A 17,941-nucleotide genomic window follows, 5' to 3' on the forward strand; every position below is an offset into this window, starting at 1 on the left:
TAAATACAGAGCAGATGGAATATTTGTAACTGCAGAACCCTGTTCTAGTTTGTCTTTGGTAATAATTTCAATTATTTGGCCACAAAATAAAGGAATATCACATTTGATCAAATGCCAACATTCTGGCTAGAATGCCAACATTCTGGCTAGAATGCAGTGCACCCCACCTAGTGGCAGTGTGGGGAGTGGGAGAATTGCATTCTTATAAAGACCCAGGTTTGGGACACAGATGTACAGTATAAGCTAATTTGTTGCAATTGATTTGTGTTCGTGTTGTGAGCTTGAAGAGAAGATCCTTTTTTATGTGAAATCTTTTAATAATGGATGCTCAAAATAGGGATGCCATGGTGAAAGTGGTTAAAAAGATCAAGCATTCAGATTTGCAGCATGCTCTTCTGAACACATCATCTGGGACCTTGGATATAATTCCATGGCAAAACTAAAAGCCAAAAGTGTAAAGATTTCCCAAATTATGTTATGGGATTTTTCTTTGAAAACAAAAAGAAAAGAACGTGTGATGTGATTTTGAATATTTTTTTATGATTTTTTATATCAGGGCTCTTGTTTAAAAATATGTACTTGTATTAATTATCCGGATACAAAGTAATTGATGGATTGCCATCCATGATAATGGCATGTCTACGGTTTTAATATATTGGCTACAACTACTGAAGACAGACATTTAGGAAAATGTTTGTATGATAGGAGTCAGGAACTAAGGAACTAAGAAAACAAGAGGAAAACTAAATGATTCAAACCAAATGCGTATAAACATGTGTGAAACAGGTTTCAAAAGGTTATGAAGGTTCAGTAGTGTACTTTAATGTTATTTTCTGCAAGGGACAAGTCATAAAATTGAAATATAAGGTTGGCTTTAGGGTGATTTATACTTTGTGTGAACTTGTAGATCTGTTATTTGTGGACACCAGCACACAACCATGTATAAATCAGGTATTTGGAGGGCACATAACAGCATCACCTTTTCCATCACTTTAGTCTTCCCACATGATGTTCTACTCTCTGGCCAAGGACACCCTTATGTGAGCATTAAAGTCATTTCCCATCCAACTACGACTGCTCCATGCATGGAGCATAAAAGAAGTCTTTCATGCCTGTAGAGAAAACACAGCAAACTGTGCAGCTAAAGTCTAAGGAAGACATAAACCACCTTGTATCTATATATACAGCCCAGCTGAGAGGATAAATGATGGCTAAACTAACTACAGGTTTATACGTTTCTTTCATCCACTGCATATAAAACTCATATACAAAGAGTATTATCTAGGGCTATTGTGTATATTAGCACTCATATCACTTACTCGACTGGAACTAACATTTAAAGAATCATAGGTCTATGTATTCATAAATTCATGACATCATATAAGCACCACTACACTTCACACACAATTTATAGCTGCTGTTGTGAAGGAATTCAAGGTCATGGCTCCAGTGGCAGGAGCATGGCTAAGGGGGAAAAGATGAACTGGGGAATTTGACTGTAAATACCACAAGAAGAAAACAAACTCATAATAAAGATAAGCTGTGGTCTCACAATTTGGCGGAGTAGAAAGAATATGCTCACCAGCCCTCCACATATTTTGTCTCATAATTACTTGATTAATACAATATTCTTATGCTGGAAAATGTTTTGCAGAAATAAGAGTTCAGAAAATTCTTTATCTTTATCCCAAAAATATCTTCTACCATCTGTAATCTATATACTGTATGACTGTAGTTAATTAAGTGTACAATCCAGGAATTTCAAAGATGCAGCCAATTCCCCAAAGGTATAATTGTTTGCAGTGCAAAGTCTGACACATTTTGAACTAGAACTCCACCCAAACACATACTTGTAATAAAATACTTATTTACATTTAAAATGGGAATAAAGACAATTACATTTATAATTTGGGAAACCTTTATCCACGGTCTGTGACATACAGTAGTAGAAGTAGAAGTTCCAGAAAATATATTGATAAGGATTGGCCGCTATATTTTATCATCATAAACCCAGTGACCCCATGTTGATTGCAGCTTTGAGTTATGAAGTTTTGTTTAGTGTTAACAACACACAGTAGCCTGTGTGAGGAACCCTCAACCTATTTCTCTTTTTTATTATTTACAAAAAACTGGATAATGATAATCATCTTTCTGAGGTTTGTTATAAGGTTATAATAAGCAAACAACTGTTAAAACATTTAGAGAAACATGAATGCATTACTCAGTACACTGGTTTAGTTAATGCGTATACAGTGCATTCAAAACATTAGTGCATTATTGTGTGTAGTATACATGGACACAGGTAACAAGGTAATAAAAGTGCAACAAAAGACGATAGGCAGCAGTTTCAGGGCTCTTTGGAAATAGATGATCAATACAAACTTATAATGTACAATAGGTGCACTTGTTGATTCCACACTATTCCCTGAGCATAAAACCGAACAATCCTTCAGTCACTAGTAGCATTAATGTGTAGAGATTTTGACCAAGGTATGGTGTTTACTAGCTACGTATATTATTTAGATCAGTGCTATGTTGGTTGTCTATTTTTTCATTTGTTACTTTGTCAAACAACATTTTCATTTTCATTGACCGATAGTGAACTGATGTATACTGTAAGGCAAATTCACTCAACATTTCTGCTTTCCAGGGCTGGATATACATGTAGATCAATATTTTTCCAAGTCCCATTCCAATATTCTCATAATACAAGTCTTTCATTGAACCATGCGCTGACTAATTAGTCACTCCATAAGCAGGATCCTCCTCTGGAGAATGTTCTGCTTTCTGAATGACATCATTCTCTGACTCCTCCTCTTCCTCCTCTACAACCTCCACCAACAACTCCCTGACCTTTTGCTGCTCCTGCTTTGGTCCATCACAGTCTAAAATCTCCTCATTCACAGACTCCTGAGGCTCATCAGACAAAGAATGTATTTCATCACATTCTTGAGAGGGACATCTGTCCATACTTTTCTGGATCCCATTGCCTGAGACACCCTTGATGTCATTATGGTTCTGCTTTCCTACGTAGGATGGGACCACTGAACCATTGGTCAGCCTGGTGGACGCCACAGAGCTTGTGCCCTTTGCTGCACTCTGCCCCAGAATGGAAGTGGTGACATCATACACGTGGAGCTTTTTTTGTGGCTGTGCAGGAGCGAATTTGGGGGAGTATTTGAATGAATGGTCAGGGTAAACCAAGCTGGAGCTAGCAACTTTACCTGCTAGGCCAGCATGATTTTTGCTCTTCATCATTCCCAGTACTTCAAAGCGGAAGCTGGAAATATCTTGCTTCAACTCCTGACATTAAAAGATAAACATTAGAACCACAATAGAGATGCAAGTACTTGAGGTACCATGGGTGTATCCTGTCCAAAAGTGTCCATTAATAACTGTAGATTACCTTGAAATTCTCCTCCGTCAGGCCCTCTTCTGTTTTGGCATCTCTGATCATTGCAGCCACATATCTCTTTACTAGGTTCCTCAACACCTCCTGAAAAATATATAGATTCAGACAAACAGGTAGAGCTTTGGATCAGATTCGAGCAATAACTACTTTATACTGCTAGTGTTGACAATACACATCCTATATATTAAAATTGGCTTAACGGTAGACCGGCTGGCGGACCACATCGCCACACTCAGTCACTGTGACTCAGACTTAGTTCCCAATGTAGTTATGCCCAAATATGGAGTGTGTTATATAACTTCAATGTGCCGTGTCGTGTCATCAAGCATGCCCACATCAGAGCCATAGAGTAAGACAGAGTTACAACAACTCCGTTCACTTCATGGGGCCAGTCCAATAGTATATAGTGACAAACAAGTTACATGAACCACATGACCAGGCTGTTTTCTGCCCCCTCAATGTCGTAACTCTATCTTACTCTATGGCTCTGGCCCACATATGGGGCATACTGATGACATCAGCGATCTCGTGAGACAGAGACAGTGGTTGCTTTCTTTCAGTGCTGTGTAAACTAAACAATCTCTTCAGTTTTATTAACACATTTCTTCCATGTAACCTATATTTTGTTATTGCATCATTATGTCCAGTCTGCATCATCATATGTCCATTGTCCATTTGACAGTAATGTAGAATTGTATTTCATTGGAATGTCCATATTTCACACATTCTATTTAAACATCAAACAATCAATGCAATGAATCTATATTAGTTGACTCCTTTAGATGTGAACATCTTACACTTTAAGCAGTAACCAGTATCCATGTATTTGGAATACCTTTCTTAATAAAAAACCCTGCTGGTTAATCCTTTGGAGCAGTTGATTTGTGCATTTGGAGAACAGTGGATATACAGAGTGAACTTAACAACAATACATTAATACAATACATGTGATTATATTATAATCACACTTTACCAAAAAGGACTTGGTATAACTGTACCACCTAAATGAAGGGGTAGCATAAGCTGATATAATGCTGGACCCAGTTAAACACAACATGAACCATACATACAACTGGAAAGAGTCTTAAAGCTAATTATATATAGCCATTTATCACTCACTTTACATTACAGTAGTTCTACTAGTTCACCATTACACTATTACACTATCAAATTACATCATGAAGAACACCTGCTTGCTCAAAACAACAGCCTTTTAGTTATCATACTAAAAACTGACATTTGTGTTACTTTTGTGCCTTACAAACCTGTAAAATCAGGAAATAGTAGTTGTCTGACTGACTGAGACAGAGTTGGTGGTTGCTTTCTTTCAGTGTTGCATAAACAATTAAGTTAAGATGGTGCAGTCTAGCTAAGCCACTGCCTAATACTGCCCACTACCATTTTGGAAGACACATGGCAGGTTTGTCTTTGGCATTACAGAATTGACAGACAGATGTACAGTAAATGAGATGAGCTACACCATAAACTATTTATAAAGATGAATTACTGTATATAGTATATAGTATACCAATTGTGACCACACAATAGTGAGCGCCACATGGGCATTTTGGTCAGATCAGCAGTGTGACTCCTGTGTGAGTCGAACTCTAGATGTTACGTTAAGATGAAAAAACAAATCAATACCTGATACCGATGGTTTATCCGTACATTTTCAGCAGCACGTCTCTGCAAAAGATATTGGTGTTATTTATGCACTTAATGTAACAGTAGGGTTCACATTCTCATTTTCCATCAGTAAATAGCTTCTAAAAATGTGGAGGTCCTATTATGATATGTGTCTACTCTAGATCATTAAGAAAGAACAAGTAACAAGTAATTTTTGCTACTCTTTCTGAGCTTACCCTCTTACCCCCTTACCCTTTGATTTCATGGTCTCAAAACATGACATTTCCACAGTGGAAACACAAGGACACAACTCGGATCTTACCCCTAAGGTTCCAAATGTTTCTGTCTTTTTTGTGCGTGTTGTCTTCATCATGTGTGTCTTCATCCATCTAAATAGATATAAAACAGACTTTGGACTAGGGATGATATTGAATGGAGAAGGAACAGTCCCACTCTCTTCAAAGTAACTCATCCATAATTTTGTTCTTGCAAATTTCCACTCTATATCAGCATGGTCCTAAAGGTAGAAAAACATTGAACAAGAACAATAGGAATAGGAACAAAACTAGTATTTTGTAGCAGTGTGGATGGTGGATGTCAATTTGTTTTCCACCATGTGCTGACCATTTGGTGCATTCATTTTGCTACAAAACTCAACATTAGTGAAAAAAGAAGATAGCACTCAGAGAGGATCCATTTACTCGTTTTAATTGTCCACTTTATGCCATTCCAAACCTCAGAATGTTTTCGGCCACAAATACACTGATGAAGGCCGGATGGTTGAAACCATTCGGTGGTTTGGAATGGCATAAAATGCACAATTAAAATAAGTAAACAGATCCTTTCTGAGTGTGACCTTTGTGGATGATGGATGGGCCACTTACAGCAATGTGCTGGTATGAGTTGTTCATCATTGCAATCAGCATGTTGAGAAGAACTACAAGGGAGATTATATTATAGGTCCCAAACATGGTAGCGCCCACAAACTCGGTGAACTCATGGGGTGCTTTCACATTGGTCACATACAGGCTGATCAGGCCGAAGACAGACCAGAATAAGGACTGCAGTGTCTCAAACAACCTAAACAAGAAAACAAAATGCAATACAATTATTTGCAGCTCAGGCACTGATAAAAGTATATTTATGTCTTAAAAAAGAAAAAAACTTGCGTTGAGAAGGCATTGTTTTGGTTTTGACAACGGATGCCAACACATTCCTCTTCCTCAGCTGTATCATAGTAAAAGTACAGCTGGTTGAGGCCGTTGGCAAAGGCTACAAGCACCAGACAGTAGATGAAGAGGAACTTGAGGATGTCCAGAAGCATACGACCCAGTGAGATCTGCAACGGTCCCAGATGTGAGTTGGCTGTGAAGAGGCAGATGAGGCGCAAGGAGCTGAAAATGTTGGCTATGGCAAACAGTGCCTCAGCCACCAACGTTGGGTGCCACATTTCCCATTTTGCTCTTGGTTTTAAACCACTATACTGTTGGAAAAAAGAAAGTTCACTCAACATTGTCATTTTATTGGTCCTGAGGACTGTTAAATGTAATGAGGAACAAATGTAATGAGGAACATGAAGATAGAATAACGAAAGATAGAAATATGCATTGAGTTCATACTTTGCAATAGGCAACAATCTTCATAGAAATGGTTGCAATGTACAAAGAGTTCATAATAAAGTCCATTAAGTTCCACCAGTCGTTTATGTAGTCTTTGAAACCACCATCCCACATCTGTTTGATTTCTGTCCATATGAAGCCTGTGATAAAGATGAGATAAAGGGGTTAGTACACTACACACATTATCACCAAGTAGTGTTCAGGTGGCTTTGCACTTAACGTAACTGTAAGAGTACTACTGGACAAGCAACAACAGCAGCTTGGTGTGTGTGTGTGTGTGTGTGTGTGTGTGTGTGTGTGTGTGTGTGTGTGTGTGCGTGCGTGTGCGCCTGCGTGCGTGCGTGCGTGCGTGCGTGCGTGCGTGCGTGCATGTTACCAATGACCCAGGGGAGGATCATCCACTCCACAGTGGTGGGCGCTGGGCCCTGCCGGTTGGGGTTGTTAAAGACTATGTGCTGTGAGGCCATCAGGAGCAGTAAGAGGAACGTCAGATAGGACGCTGTGTGACAGATGAACTTAATGAAGGGCTTCCGGATGAGCAAGCCAAAGCGGCTCTTTGGAGAAATCAGGTAAAAGATGGAGAAGAGTGGGAAGAGGAGGCCAATGAACACACACGTGATGAACTTCCCTGCCCAGTGGCGCCTCCTCCAGCCTGGAAACTCATCATACCAGCGAGACGCCAGAAGCTGCTGACAGTTGGGCTGTGCAACAAACTGAACAAAAGTGAGAGATGGGAAGAAACAGACAGAGAAAGAGAGGGAGAATAGCCAACATAGACAGAGATGGGTTGTGATGGTTTGGTCAGGTGATAGTTTATTATACTAATTGTACAGTATGTACCTTTCTTCAAATATAAAAGTAAAATATCCTTGGACCATGCAATACAAATGCTACCAACTACCAAGTGGATACTAAAATTTCAAAAGAACTCCTTGTTCTGCTTCGAGGACTGGCTGTTTCCATCCTCCATGTTCTTTACCCTCTGAGATTTGATATAAACATCTGCTGGACATCTGCAGTTGGTGATAGGACTTAATGGCTGCCTAACTTTGTTATGGCTGACAAATGGAGCCCCATTGTAGTAGAGGAGAGAGCACCGAATTCTATGTGCTAAGGTCCTTCATCAAACAGACAATCAGATATCTTGGATGGCTGCAACTTGTACTGTTTATGCCACAGGTTTTAAAGGTTTTCAAAGAGTTACTTTCAATTCAAATTCAGTATAGCACAATGTTTCGGTCCAACTGACCTTCATCAGGTGTCCATGATTAAGGTCATCAGTTGAACAGAAACATTGTGCTGTACTCAATACAACTATTATTGTAAGTGAAGCCAGTGTGCAAGACTTCTCCCTCTTTTCAATTCGATTTTTGAGCGGCACTAACCCCTCCAACATCTGGCTTTTGGAATTACATCATGTGCCAGCCAAGTCTATGGCTTTTACGGTTTGTTTAGAGCACTTTAAACCAACATTACCAGGCTCCCCTCACTTCACACGAGTGTGATTTTTCCTATGCACCTGGCCTAAATTCCAATTCATACAATAAAGCCATTTTAACCACTTTCAACCTGGCATACCTATATATGTGATTATTAATCACATATTGTAAAACCTGAAATTGTCTTTCTTTTTCTTTCTTTTCAAAATCTTTTTATTTCCGTTTTATAACAGTATGGGTGTCAAGTTACCGGTTCATAGAAAAAATAAAAATAAAATATCAGATTTTAGTATCAGTGACTGAGGTAAACAAACGTAGCCTACTGTATGAATCACAGAGATCGTGGGCAGACATAATGAAAAGACTGTTATTGTGCAAAACATGCCCCTTCAAGAAAAAAGAAAAACATTTTCTCCCCTTCAAGTCCCAATTTAGTATAGCCAATTCCCAATTCCCCAGCCTCTCTACAAGTACTCCATCTCTGCTAACCCCCACAATCAGTCATTGGGAGGGTGAAGAAAGCCTCGGGTCTCCTCCGATACCCGGGCCATCAAGCCAACATCTTCTTTACACCCGACAGTGAAAGGTCTCACTAGGGGGGCGTAACGCATGTGGAGGTACACGCTATCCCCCCCACCTCCTCCCCCCCACCTCCTCCATTTTGAAATAAAGGGGCCACAGCCTGAGGCTATGGGGCTATTTAGGGGGAAAGTGTGCATGGAAAGGTTTGGGAACCCCTTCTCACACAGTAGCTGTAGGTTGACATGTTTTACAAGCTTTGTTGAATTATCTGTATACCATGCTGGTAAAATTGTTGCATTATCAACATGAACGCCAACACTGTTTTGGATGAAGATGTAAGAATATACATTAAAAACATAAAATAAAATAAAAACACTTTAGGATTTATAGCCTCGTAATTCACAGTGAAAGGACAATAAAATGTACTCGGTAAGTTATTAAAAGGTTTATGATGGAACAGCCTATACATTTTTCTCACAGTCTGGAACACTTTTAGAAATCATGCCATTCATCATGTCCTCCGCACTAGATCAGAGAACTTACTGGGGGAAAGAATATCTAGCAAGATAGATATAGTATCTGCCTGGTAAATTAAAATAATAATTATGTTTTAATATATAAAATATTTAAAATATCATCATATATTCATCATGAGTAAGCACGCTTTGAACCTCACATGGAGCTCGCCGAAGATAGCAGATCTATAACCTCACATGCACTTGTAGATTGGCTATTTCTGACATGCAACACTGTAGTATGGCGGAATATACAGTACATTAGGCATTAGGGTTATGATGATCATAATCATCCATGGTATGAGAGAAAAGATGAAACAGCCAAATGCTTTGAGAGAGAGCTTCCAGTTACTTTACATCCACCAACGTTTAATTTATACATAGTCATACAATGGAGTCAAATGCGGAAAATAACAGATTTCCACACTCACAACGTGTCATAGTAAGATCAGGCTTTTAAAGAGAGTGATTAATGTTTGCTTGGCTACTTCTTCTCTGAAGTGGAACCCTAGTCTGCACACACACACACACACACACTCAGGTAGAGCGAGGCTATTTTGCAGTGACTTGATAACTAATTTAAACATTTTAAAAATGTGTTATTTGTTTTGGCTTTAAGGGTGAGATATGTAAAACTTTGGTGGTGTAAATTCACGCCTGAAACACACAGCTATACTGCCCGCTACAGTATAATCGGTGTAGTGTGTACCGATTACCGAAGGATTATTAAAAATGATATCCATTTGATCCACTTGACTGTGAATGCAGTTTTTCTGATACTCAAAAGGGGGCAATTTTAGGTGGAATAACACCTAAAATCCTCAACTTGTCATACACCAAAACAAACATTGACATGTGAAATGTATAGTTTAAAACATTTTGAGTGCTACCTTTGACATGCAATTATCTTCTATTATGGTTAGGTATAAATGCATACATATACAATATACTTAGACAATAGACAAATAATAAATGATTGTGCCAATAATACATTCCATATGAATCTTTGTATTGGGTGTTGGTGAGTGTTGGTGAGTAGACCTAGCCTGGTAAAACCACTCCCCCTGCTGGACAACAGAATGCAAATCTGGCGAGGGGGAGGGGTTTACCCATGCTAGAGTAGACCTACAGTGATCCTTTTAAATGTTCTCAAGAAAATTAGCTATGCCAATTTGAGTCTGGTCTGCAGATCGTTCCACGACCAGGGAGAGACCAAGTAAAAAAATTATAATAAATGTTTTACCCCCTTCAGTTGTGTTGTAGTTTTGTAATTGTCTGTAATTGGTTAGCAATGGTTCATCCCATAAGCCAGAGGAACAGGAGAGTTGTAATTTAGACAGACAGGAACCCAATTGGTTACTTCCGGTCCATAGCCTTGCGGGAAGCGTGCCCCATGCGTATATCTATTCTACGTCCGAGCCATGGACATGGTAAAGCCCCGCCTGCCTCTGATTGGCCTACCGACACTGCCCGTCTTGCCTGTCCTCCGAGATGCAAGGGCACTCCGTGGTGGGAAATAATACAAGTACAAGAGAGTGGCAAAATGCGAGAGTAACTTGTAACTTTAATTTTTGTAGAAGAGGCAAACTAATATTGTTTGTGCCGTTTGCTTTGATTGAATAATTGATGTATATACTATGATTTGATTTGGCTGTGTTCTAAATTAAAGTGTTAGTGTTGATTATCGTGTATTAATCTAATTATAGTAAACTAATACTATTATACTACGCACGCACAGAGAGAGAGTAAAAAATGATTTGCCACTGTTAGCTAGATTTATTTTATCAGGTTGGCATCAAATCCATGAGAAAACCATTCCAGTACAGTAAAGATGTTAAGGAGCATTAAAAGCTTCCCTGGAACGCCCTCATTAAATATTACAAGTTTAAATTTCAGGCAAATGCTACATCAGTTTACCATGGCATCATTATCCTTCATTATCCTATTACCATGGGCCCGAGAGGGCTGCTATAGTGCATTGGGAAGAGACGTCTTGGCAATTATGTGTTGTTCTAAACTCCCACAGGATGTCTCCACCCATCTCAGTTCACTTCCAGCTCATTTCCACAAAGCTTTTCTACAAACCATCACTGGACTGTATATATTCAATATTGTGTGTGTGTGTGTGTGTGTGTGTGTGTGTGTGTGTGTGTGTGTGTGTGTGTGTGTGTGTGTGTGTGTGTGTGTGTGTGTGTGTGTGTGTGTGTGTGTGTGTGTGTGTGTGTGTGTGTGTGTGTGTGTGTGCGCGTGTGTGTGTGTGTGTGTGTGTGTCAATATGAGTGTACAGTGAAATGTAAATAAATAGATGGGAATGGGATATGATATGATGCTGACTCTGTTTTGTCTTCATCGCCACAGTACTGCAGTTTGCACTCGGCAGTACAACAAAGTAAAATCCTCAGTGTTAATTTTACTATCAGTGTAAAAATGTATCCAAAAGTAGCTGATGTCGGGCACTCGGGTGAAGCAGTGGTAAAGTACCTGGCCACCACCCCGGAGTCTAGGGGTTCCAATCCACTGTGGTGCGCCTTTGTCTACCATGTTTGGTGAAGTGAAGCCGGTGGGGAGCGTGATAATGGGGGCGGCGCTACGTGCTCCCGGTAGGGGTTCATCAGTGATAGATGAGCCAGTAGGATACAACAGCAGCGACAAATGTGTGTGTGGGGAGAAATCAATTGACATTAACGACTAAAAATGGAGAGAAAAGGGGATAAAAAAGCAAATAATAATAAAATAAGTACCTGATGTCATAGATGAGCCACCGGTACGCTTACCTCTTTCTGACGATATTTGATGGCCAGCTTCAGACGGGCCAGATCGTTCACGGTCTCATCCAGCAGAGGGTTGGTATCATCCCGGTAGTTGAGGATTATCTCCAGCTCTCTGGAGCTGCGGGTCTGATCTAACAGATCTTTTGCAAACTGTTTGCACAGCCGGGACAGCTCCTGGTATTCGGACTTGAACTCGTTCTCCACAACGCTGAGCTCATGCAGCTCCCAACTCAGTTGAAAAGCAGTAAGGAAAGGGTCCTCACTGGAGACGGAGATGAGAGACGGGCTGGAGAGGGCCTTGTAGATGTTGATGCGAGAGCGCGAGTGCCGCAGTCCGTCCACGTCGGAACTGACGCCGCATTCTCCGCAGTTGCAGTGCACGGCATGTGGCTGAGGTACGGAGACACCTCTCTGCACAAGCAGTTTGATGATCTCGTAGTTGTTGGTATGGGCTGCAAGGATGATTGGAGTGATGTCTGGGGTGAAGTCTGAAAACTGCTTGTCCAGGAGAATCAGTGGTACCTAAGAATATGAGAAGACCACACAATTACACTGTCCTGAGAAACAATTAAAGGTATATTCAGTGATTTCACTTTATTAAAAAATCACTTCTTTTTTTGTTTTGTTGTGATAATCCTCCCTACTATAGAGTGTGCTGACCATATAAGGAGTTCCTCCCTGTCCCCAGTTAACCCCTGGGGGTCAAAAAACCTTAGGTCTCGTTTTTGGCTAGGTGGCCCAGCCTTCATCCAATCAGGATATTGAGGGGCCTTCCGCCAATCATGATCGAGCGGGGGCGGGCCTTGGTTTGTCAAAACCTAGACAATACACATGAACTGGTATCCAGAGAACTCGCCAGTTTACCAGTTTACTCGCCGCGATTTAGTGCATTTTAGTTTTACTTCACCTTTATTTAAATTGCATTGAATTGAGAGAGAGAGATGATAGTTGTTTAGAGTTAACATTAGAGAAAGTAGGAATGCTAAAAGTTTAAACACCAAAGTACCAAAACAATGTAATTCATTAGTAAACAATTCCTGAAATGGTAGGCCTACTTACCATTGGTATTCACATACTCACCTTTTTATCATCATCTAGCTGACCATTTAATTGCACAAAATAATTTGATCACTTCGGAAATTAACTATAACATCTGTGGGTTTGACATACTACACTGATGAAGACAGCATGTTAGCATAACGATGAAGATATTGATGAAGAATTTTCGCCGCAGCGACTTGGTAAACTGGCTAGTTCTCTGGTATTCGTATAACTAGAATAATGCAATTTCATCCTGATGAAAGCTATAGGCTGAAATATATGTCTCTTCTAAATATAGTTACCGGTATTTTTCTACAATACTGCAAGTAGAAATTCACAATTTCATTTTAATTGATTTTGATTTTATACTATTCAAAATATACTATTGGGAAAAAAGTTGCCAATTCTAATCTTGGTGGGGTTTTTGTAAAATGTGACACATCTAACTTTGATTCTGCCTATGTAGCTGTCTTTTTTGCAATGGTTTTCAATGGGAACGGAGCATTTTGTTGCCATTGTGCGACTTTCAGCAAGAAAACGCTCTGTTCCCATTGAAAACCATTGCGAAAAGACGACCTCATAGTACCCTCTGTGAGTCTAACAAAAATGAAGCTAATGGCTTGCGGTTCTACCAGTGGCAGAATATTCTATAAGGTGGAAGCAATTCCTTTTCCCTTTCCCACAGAAGAACACTATATTATGCACAGTGAAATCCTCAGTGTAATTTAGTTTAAATCTCAGCATGTGACTCAGCAGGGTTCGTTTTAGTCAATTTGTTAAATTCAAACTGAGGATTTATTTTACTTTGAGTGGATCTTCATCATCACTTAAACCCTTGCATCTGTATGTGGGAATAGCTTTCGCAGAAAATAGCAAATTGACAATGCATCGCGCTGTGACGCACTGTAAGCTTGTTTCAACAAAAACTTTCCCCACAATAACAGAAAAGACACTATAGAATAGAGCCCTGAGGGATGAATTAGGACAATATTACATCAAAAATACTATAATACCATTAACTGCTGATGTTGGTAATGGGAACAATATAGAATTTTGAATGGAGGAAACAGGAAAGTTATCTAAATTCTACAACTGTGCAATTTACAATTTCTGAAAAAAGGGACACTGTGATTAATATTTAATTGGTCTAATTCCATTGTTTTACAGATAGGTAAATATCATTTGCATTTCACACAGACTGCCAGTGCCAACAGCTATGTGATTAGCAAACCCTCTCGGTTTGCGTTTGAAATTCTTCTATATACCAAGAAGGGCAATTAATCTGCAGCCCACACAGTCGACACATGTCACAGAAGACACGAGCAAAAAGCCATATTTCAGATTTTCGTTGCGAATGTCACAGCTGAAAATCAATTGATGACCACAATGAATCATTTCATTAGTGGCCTTCTCAAACCCACAGAACTCCACCCTGATCCTGGTAGCTGGTGTTTTCATAGTATAGTTTTCATAGTATAGGCGCATCATATAATGAAATAGGCCTATTCAAATTATATAATAATAATAATTATTATTATAATAATACAAATAATAATAATAAAAATAATAACTAACTAATTTGACTTCTATAACGCTTGAATAGTTTGGTCTTCTGCCCCTTCAATGGAACTCATGTCTTTATAAACGATTGTAAAACATAGATTGGTTACGTTATGCAAAGCCAATCACAGTGGAAGTTAGATTACTCCGGAATAGTCTGTTTGTAAAACATAGATTGGTTACATAACCAACAACAGCCAATTAGCTGCTACAAACGTTATGCAAAGCTCAGCCAATCACAACGGAAGTTCGATTCGATTATTCGATTACTCCGGAGGAAAAAGAAAGTGTCACAATAACAATAGTCTGGTTGCCCTAATGCCAGTTTCTGGATAGGGGATACATGACATAACAATAGCCTATGTAAAAAAACATCACACCCGTGTGAAGTGAGGGGCGCTAAAATATTAAAGTCTAACTCATGTTGATTAGGTGACGTAAATTTTCTCTTCATTGTCAATGGCGTTTTTAAAACAAACATTGAGATAAAAAACATTAAACCTGTAGGAGGGTAGGCGCCCCTCAAAAATAAAAGAAATCACACCCGTGTGAAGTGAGAGGCGCTCTTATCATCTTACAACATCAATTACAACATAATGTTTGTTTAAGCAATGGGTTTGTTTTAGTCCTCAAAACAAACATTAAATTTATCTTTATTGTCTATGGCGTTTTCTTAAACAAGCATCGTTGAAAGACAAACATTAAAGCTGTATATAGGAGGGGCTAGCGCCCCTCAAAAATAAAATAAAAAATCACACCCGTGTGAACTGAGTGGTGCAACTGTTCACACACTACGTCACACATTAACCATAGCAACCATGCTCATCTGTACGTGGCCCCACGTACAGGTACATACATAGATACATAGATACAGACAAAGCTGGTTATTGGAGTGGTTTGCACCACTCAAAAGCTGGTTATTGGAGTGGTTTGCACCACTCAAAAAGCGACATGGCCTGCCCTAATGGTTGTGGCCCTAAAAGGATAAACAAGTGAAACTGAAGTGAGACAAAAATGTATTTGGAACCTCAAATTTGACGCACGCGTTCCACACCACCACAGGGAGTGCACTGTGCCCGGTGGCGAGTCCGTCGGATAGCCAGTTGTCCAGAACCAGCACAAAAGCCTCTGCCCGGGATATGGGCAATTGATCACACCTGATCACCCCTAAATCTCCAGGTATGGATATGTGATTCTGACATCACATGATCTGTTCTGATATAGACGGCTTATTTGGGCATGCCTGACAAAGAACTCCATATATGGGCATAAAAGGGAAGGGACACAGGCATAATAACTGGGTGGGTCATGCATTTCCAACTTGCATCGTTCCAAGTAGGCCAGTGCCTAACGGTCAGTCACCACTCTGACTGAAAGCCAGTGAATGTCTGTAGGCCTACCTGCTTATCTTTGCTGGGCTTCTTGTGGTTGAGCAGCAGTTCCACTGCACCCACGACTTCTTTGCGGATGGCGTGAAGCAGCGCGTCCCCTACATACACATTAAAGCTGAGCAACAGCTCAATGATCTCCAGGTTTTCGTTCTCAATGGCAATGAGCAGAGCCGTGCGGCCCAGGGGGTCAATGCAGTTGATGTTGATTCTGAAGTAGATCTCAGCCTCCTCCAGCGCCTGTTTAACGCTGCCATAGTCGCCCTTCTCCACCGCGCTCAGGTAGGCCTTCTCCATGGAGGAAAGCTCCGACTCGGCTCGTACAATCCTCAGGGGAATCCGGTCCCTGAAGGCGGCGTTGTTCGCCTTCCGGTAATATAGCTGTGACATTGCTGCAATGCTGCTAGACCTATAAGTCTGACTGAAATAGATTAAACATAAGGGAAATATAAGACGGCAGTTGCGTAAAGTTGTTTGGAAGATGTTTTCATCTTTGGTCAGGACAATTAGATTTGGATTTTGAAAAATAATAATTAAGGCAATCAATATCATATAGAGAGCGCATGGACTTCACCTAAACAACGACCTGACCTTTAAATAGCCTATAATTGTAAATGTAAACCACCCACCTTATTTCTAAGCTCTTTTAAGCTTTATTTTCCGTTCGAATCGTTCTTAATTTTTTTTAAATAAAATAAAAAATAAAGTAGACAATCCAATTAAGAATAGTAGGCTAAAATCCAGACCTGTTAAACTTGCACTCGCACTGGAATGGTGCGGAGCCTTAGTATTCCCACTCAGCCGATATCTCACTGTCTGTGCCAGTGCCACTGCAGTCCAGCATCGCGCCTTGCCTTGTTGTGAGAAAGGAGACGGCAAGTCGGGCAAGACTCATAATGTGAATGGATTGCGCGCGCACACACACACACACGTGCCCAAACGCGCGCATTATGCTTACAGCCGGAAATTTAACAAACAAACACCACACAACGCAACCGGCTGCATGTCTACAGTCTGCACATTTTCGTGGTGTGTGTATAGCCCGGCGTAATTCATTCTACAAGGAATCTGTGACCTGATAGGATACCTTAATTTGGTATATGATCATTGTCATTGATCATGTCCAACTCCAAGTCTCCAACTCCAACAGTCTCCCTCAACCCCCGCCCTAGCCCAGTGCTTACAGGACCAGGGCTACCCCCGCCCCACCCACAGGGCCACTCCGACTCTCCGAAACCGAGACCATATCAGCCAGGCAGGAATACAAAACAACTTCACACGGCACTGACTGCGCTCCTCGATGCACAAATCTCCGCCAGGCAGGCTTTATATGGCAAATAAAAAGGAAATAAAGCCTGTTGTACTGTACTGCAGTGCAACATTTATAGTCTACATGGCAGCAGAACAAAAGCCACCTTATTAGCATTTGAATACCTGTTCTCCCACCCCCCCAGTGGCCCAAGCACCCCCGTAAAGGTGTGTGACTACGTGACAAACTGACCAGGGGGAGCTTCAGCCTATGTCAGTGGGTGCTATTTGGCTACCTATTTTGCCAGTGGGTGCTTCATCCCTCAAGCACTCCCGGACTCGACACCGCTGATGGCAAGCCATTTAAACATTTAATAGACTGCAGGATATGTATTCCAGATATCTAAAATTCAATTCTTCCTAGTCAAAATTAAGTTTCAGATATCCACAATGACATTCCTGTCCACAACTGTCATTTGAGATATATCCATGTGTCATTTTTCCTATAGCAGAAATTACATTTCAGATACTATTTGCATTCTGGATATATCTAAATATCAACATTCTGCCATATCAGCCAATGCCTTTGGCCAATTAAGGGCATGAATGGCCAAGGGTATGAATGGTGGATTATGTTACCAACATTCATGCAAGAGCATATACAGTACTAGCAATAGCATCTTTTGGTTTATGAAGAAACTGCTGCACATAATGAACACAGGGAGACCAAACCAGAGTCTGGTAATGATGAGGTCACTCAGTACCCATGGAAAACTCTTCCTTGTAAATTATCTTCACCT

At 40.3% G+C, this 17,941-nt stretch overlaps 1 protein-coding gene across 1 annotated transcript; it reads right to left on the bottom strand.

The window, feature by feature from the left end:
• Positions 1-1,617: 1,617 nt before the first annotated feature.
• On the bottom strand, positions 1,618-16,283 carry trpc4b (transient receptor potential cation channel, subfamily C, member 4b; the record flags this gene model as incomplete). The annotated part of the gene is made up of 10 exons (XM_079513918.1): positions 1,618-3,303; positions 3,407-3,496; positions 5,057-5,098; positions 5,361-5,555; positions 5,923-6,118; positions 6,208-6,521; positions 6,658-6,797; positions 7,034-7,370; positions 11,908-12,426; positions 15,906-16,283. 10 exons carry the CDS (start codon positions 16,281-16,283, stop codon positions 2,737-2,739), a joined length of 2,778 nt encoding a protein of 925 aa, XP_079370044.1. The 3' UTR covers positions 1,618-2,736.
• Positions 16,284-17,941: the final 1,658 nt, after the last annotated feature.

The sequence above is a fragment of the Electrona antarctica genome, assembly GCF_951216825.1.
Source record: "Electrona antarctica genome assembly, chromosome: 11".
In the NCBI taxonomy this organism is placed as follows: Eukaryota; Metazoa; Chordata; class Actinopteri; order Myctophiformes; family Myctophidae; genus Electrona; species Electrona antarctica.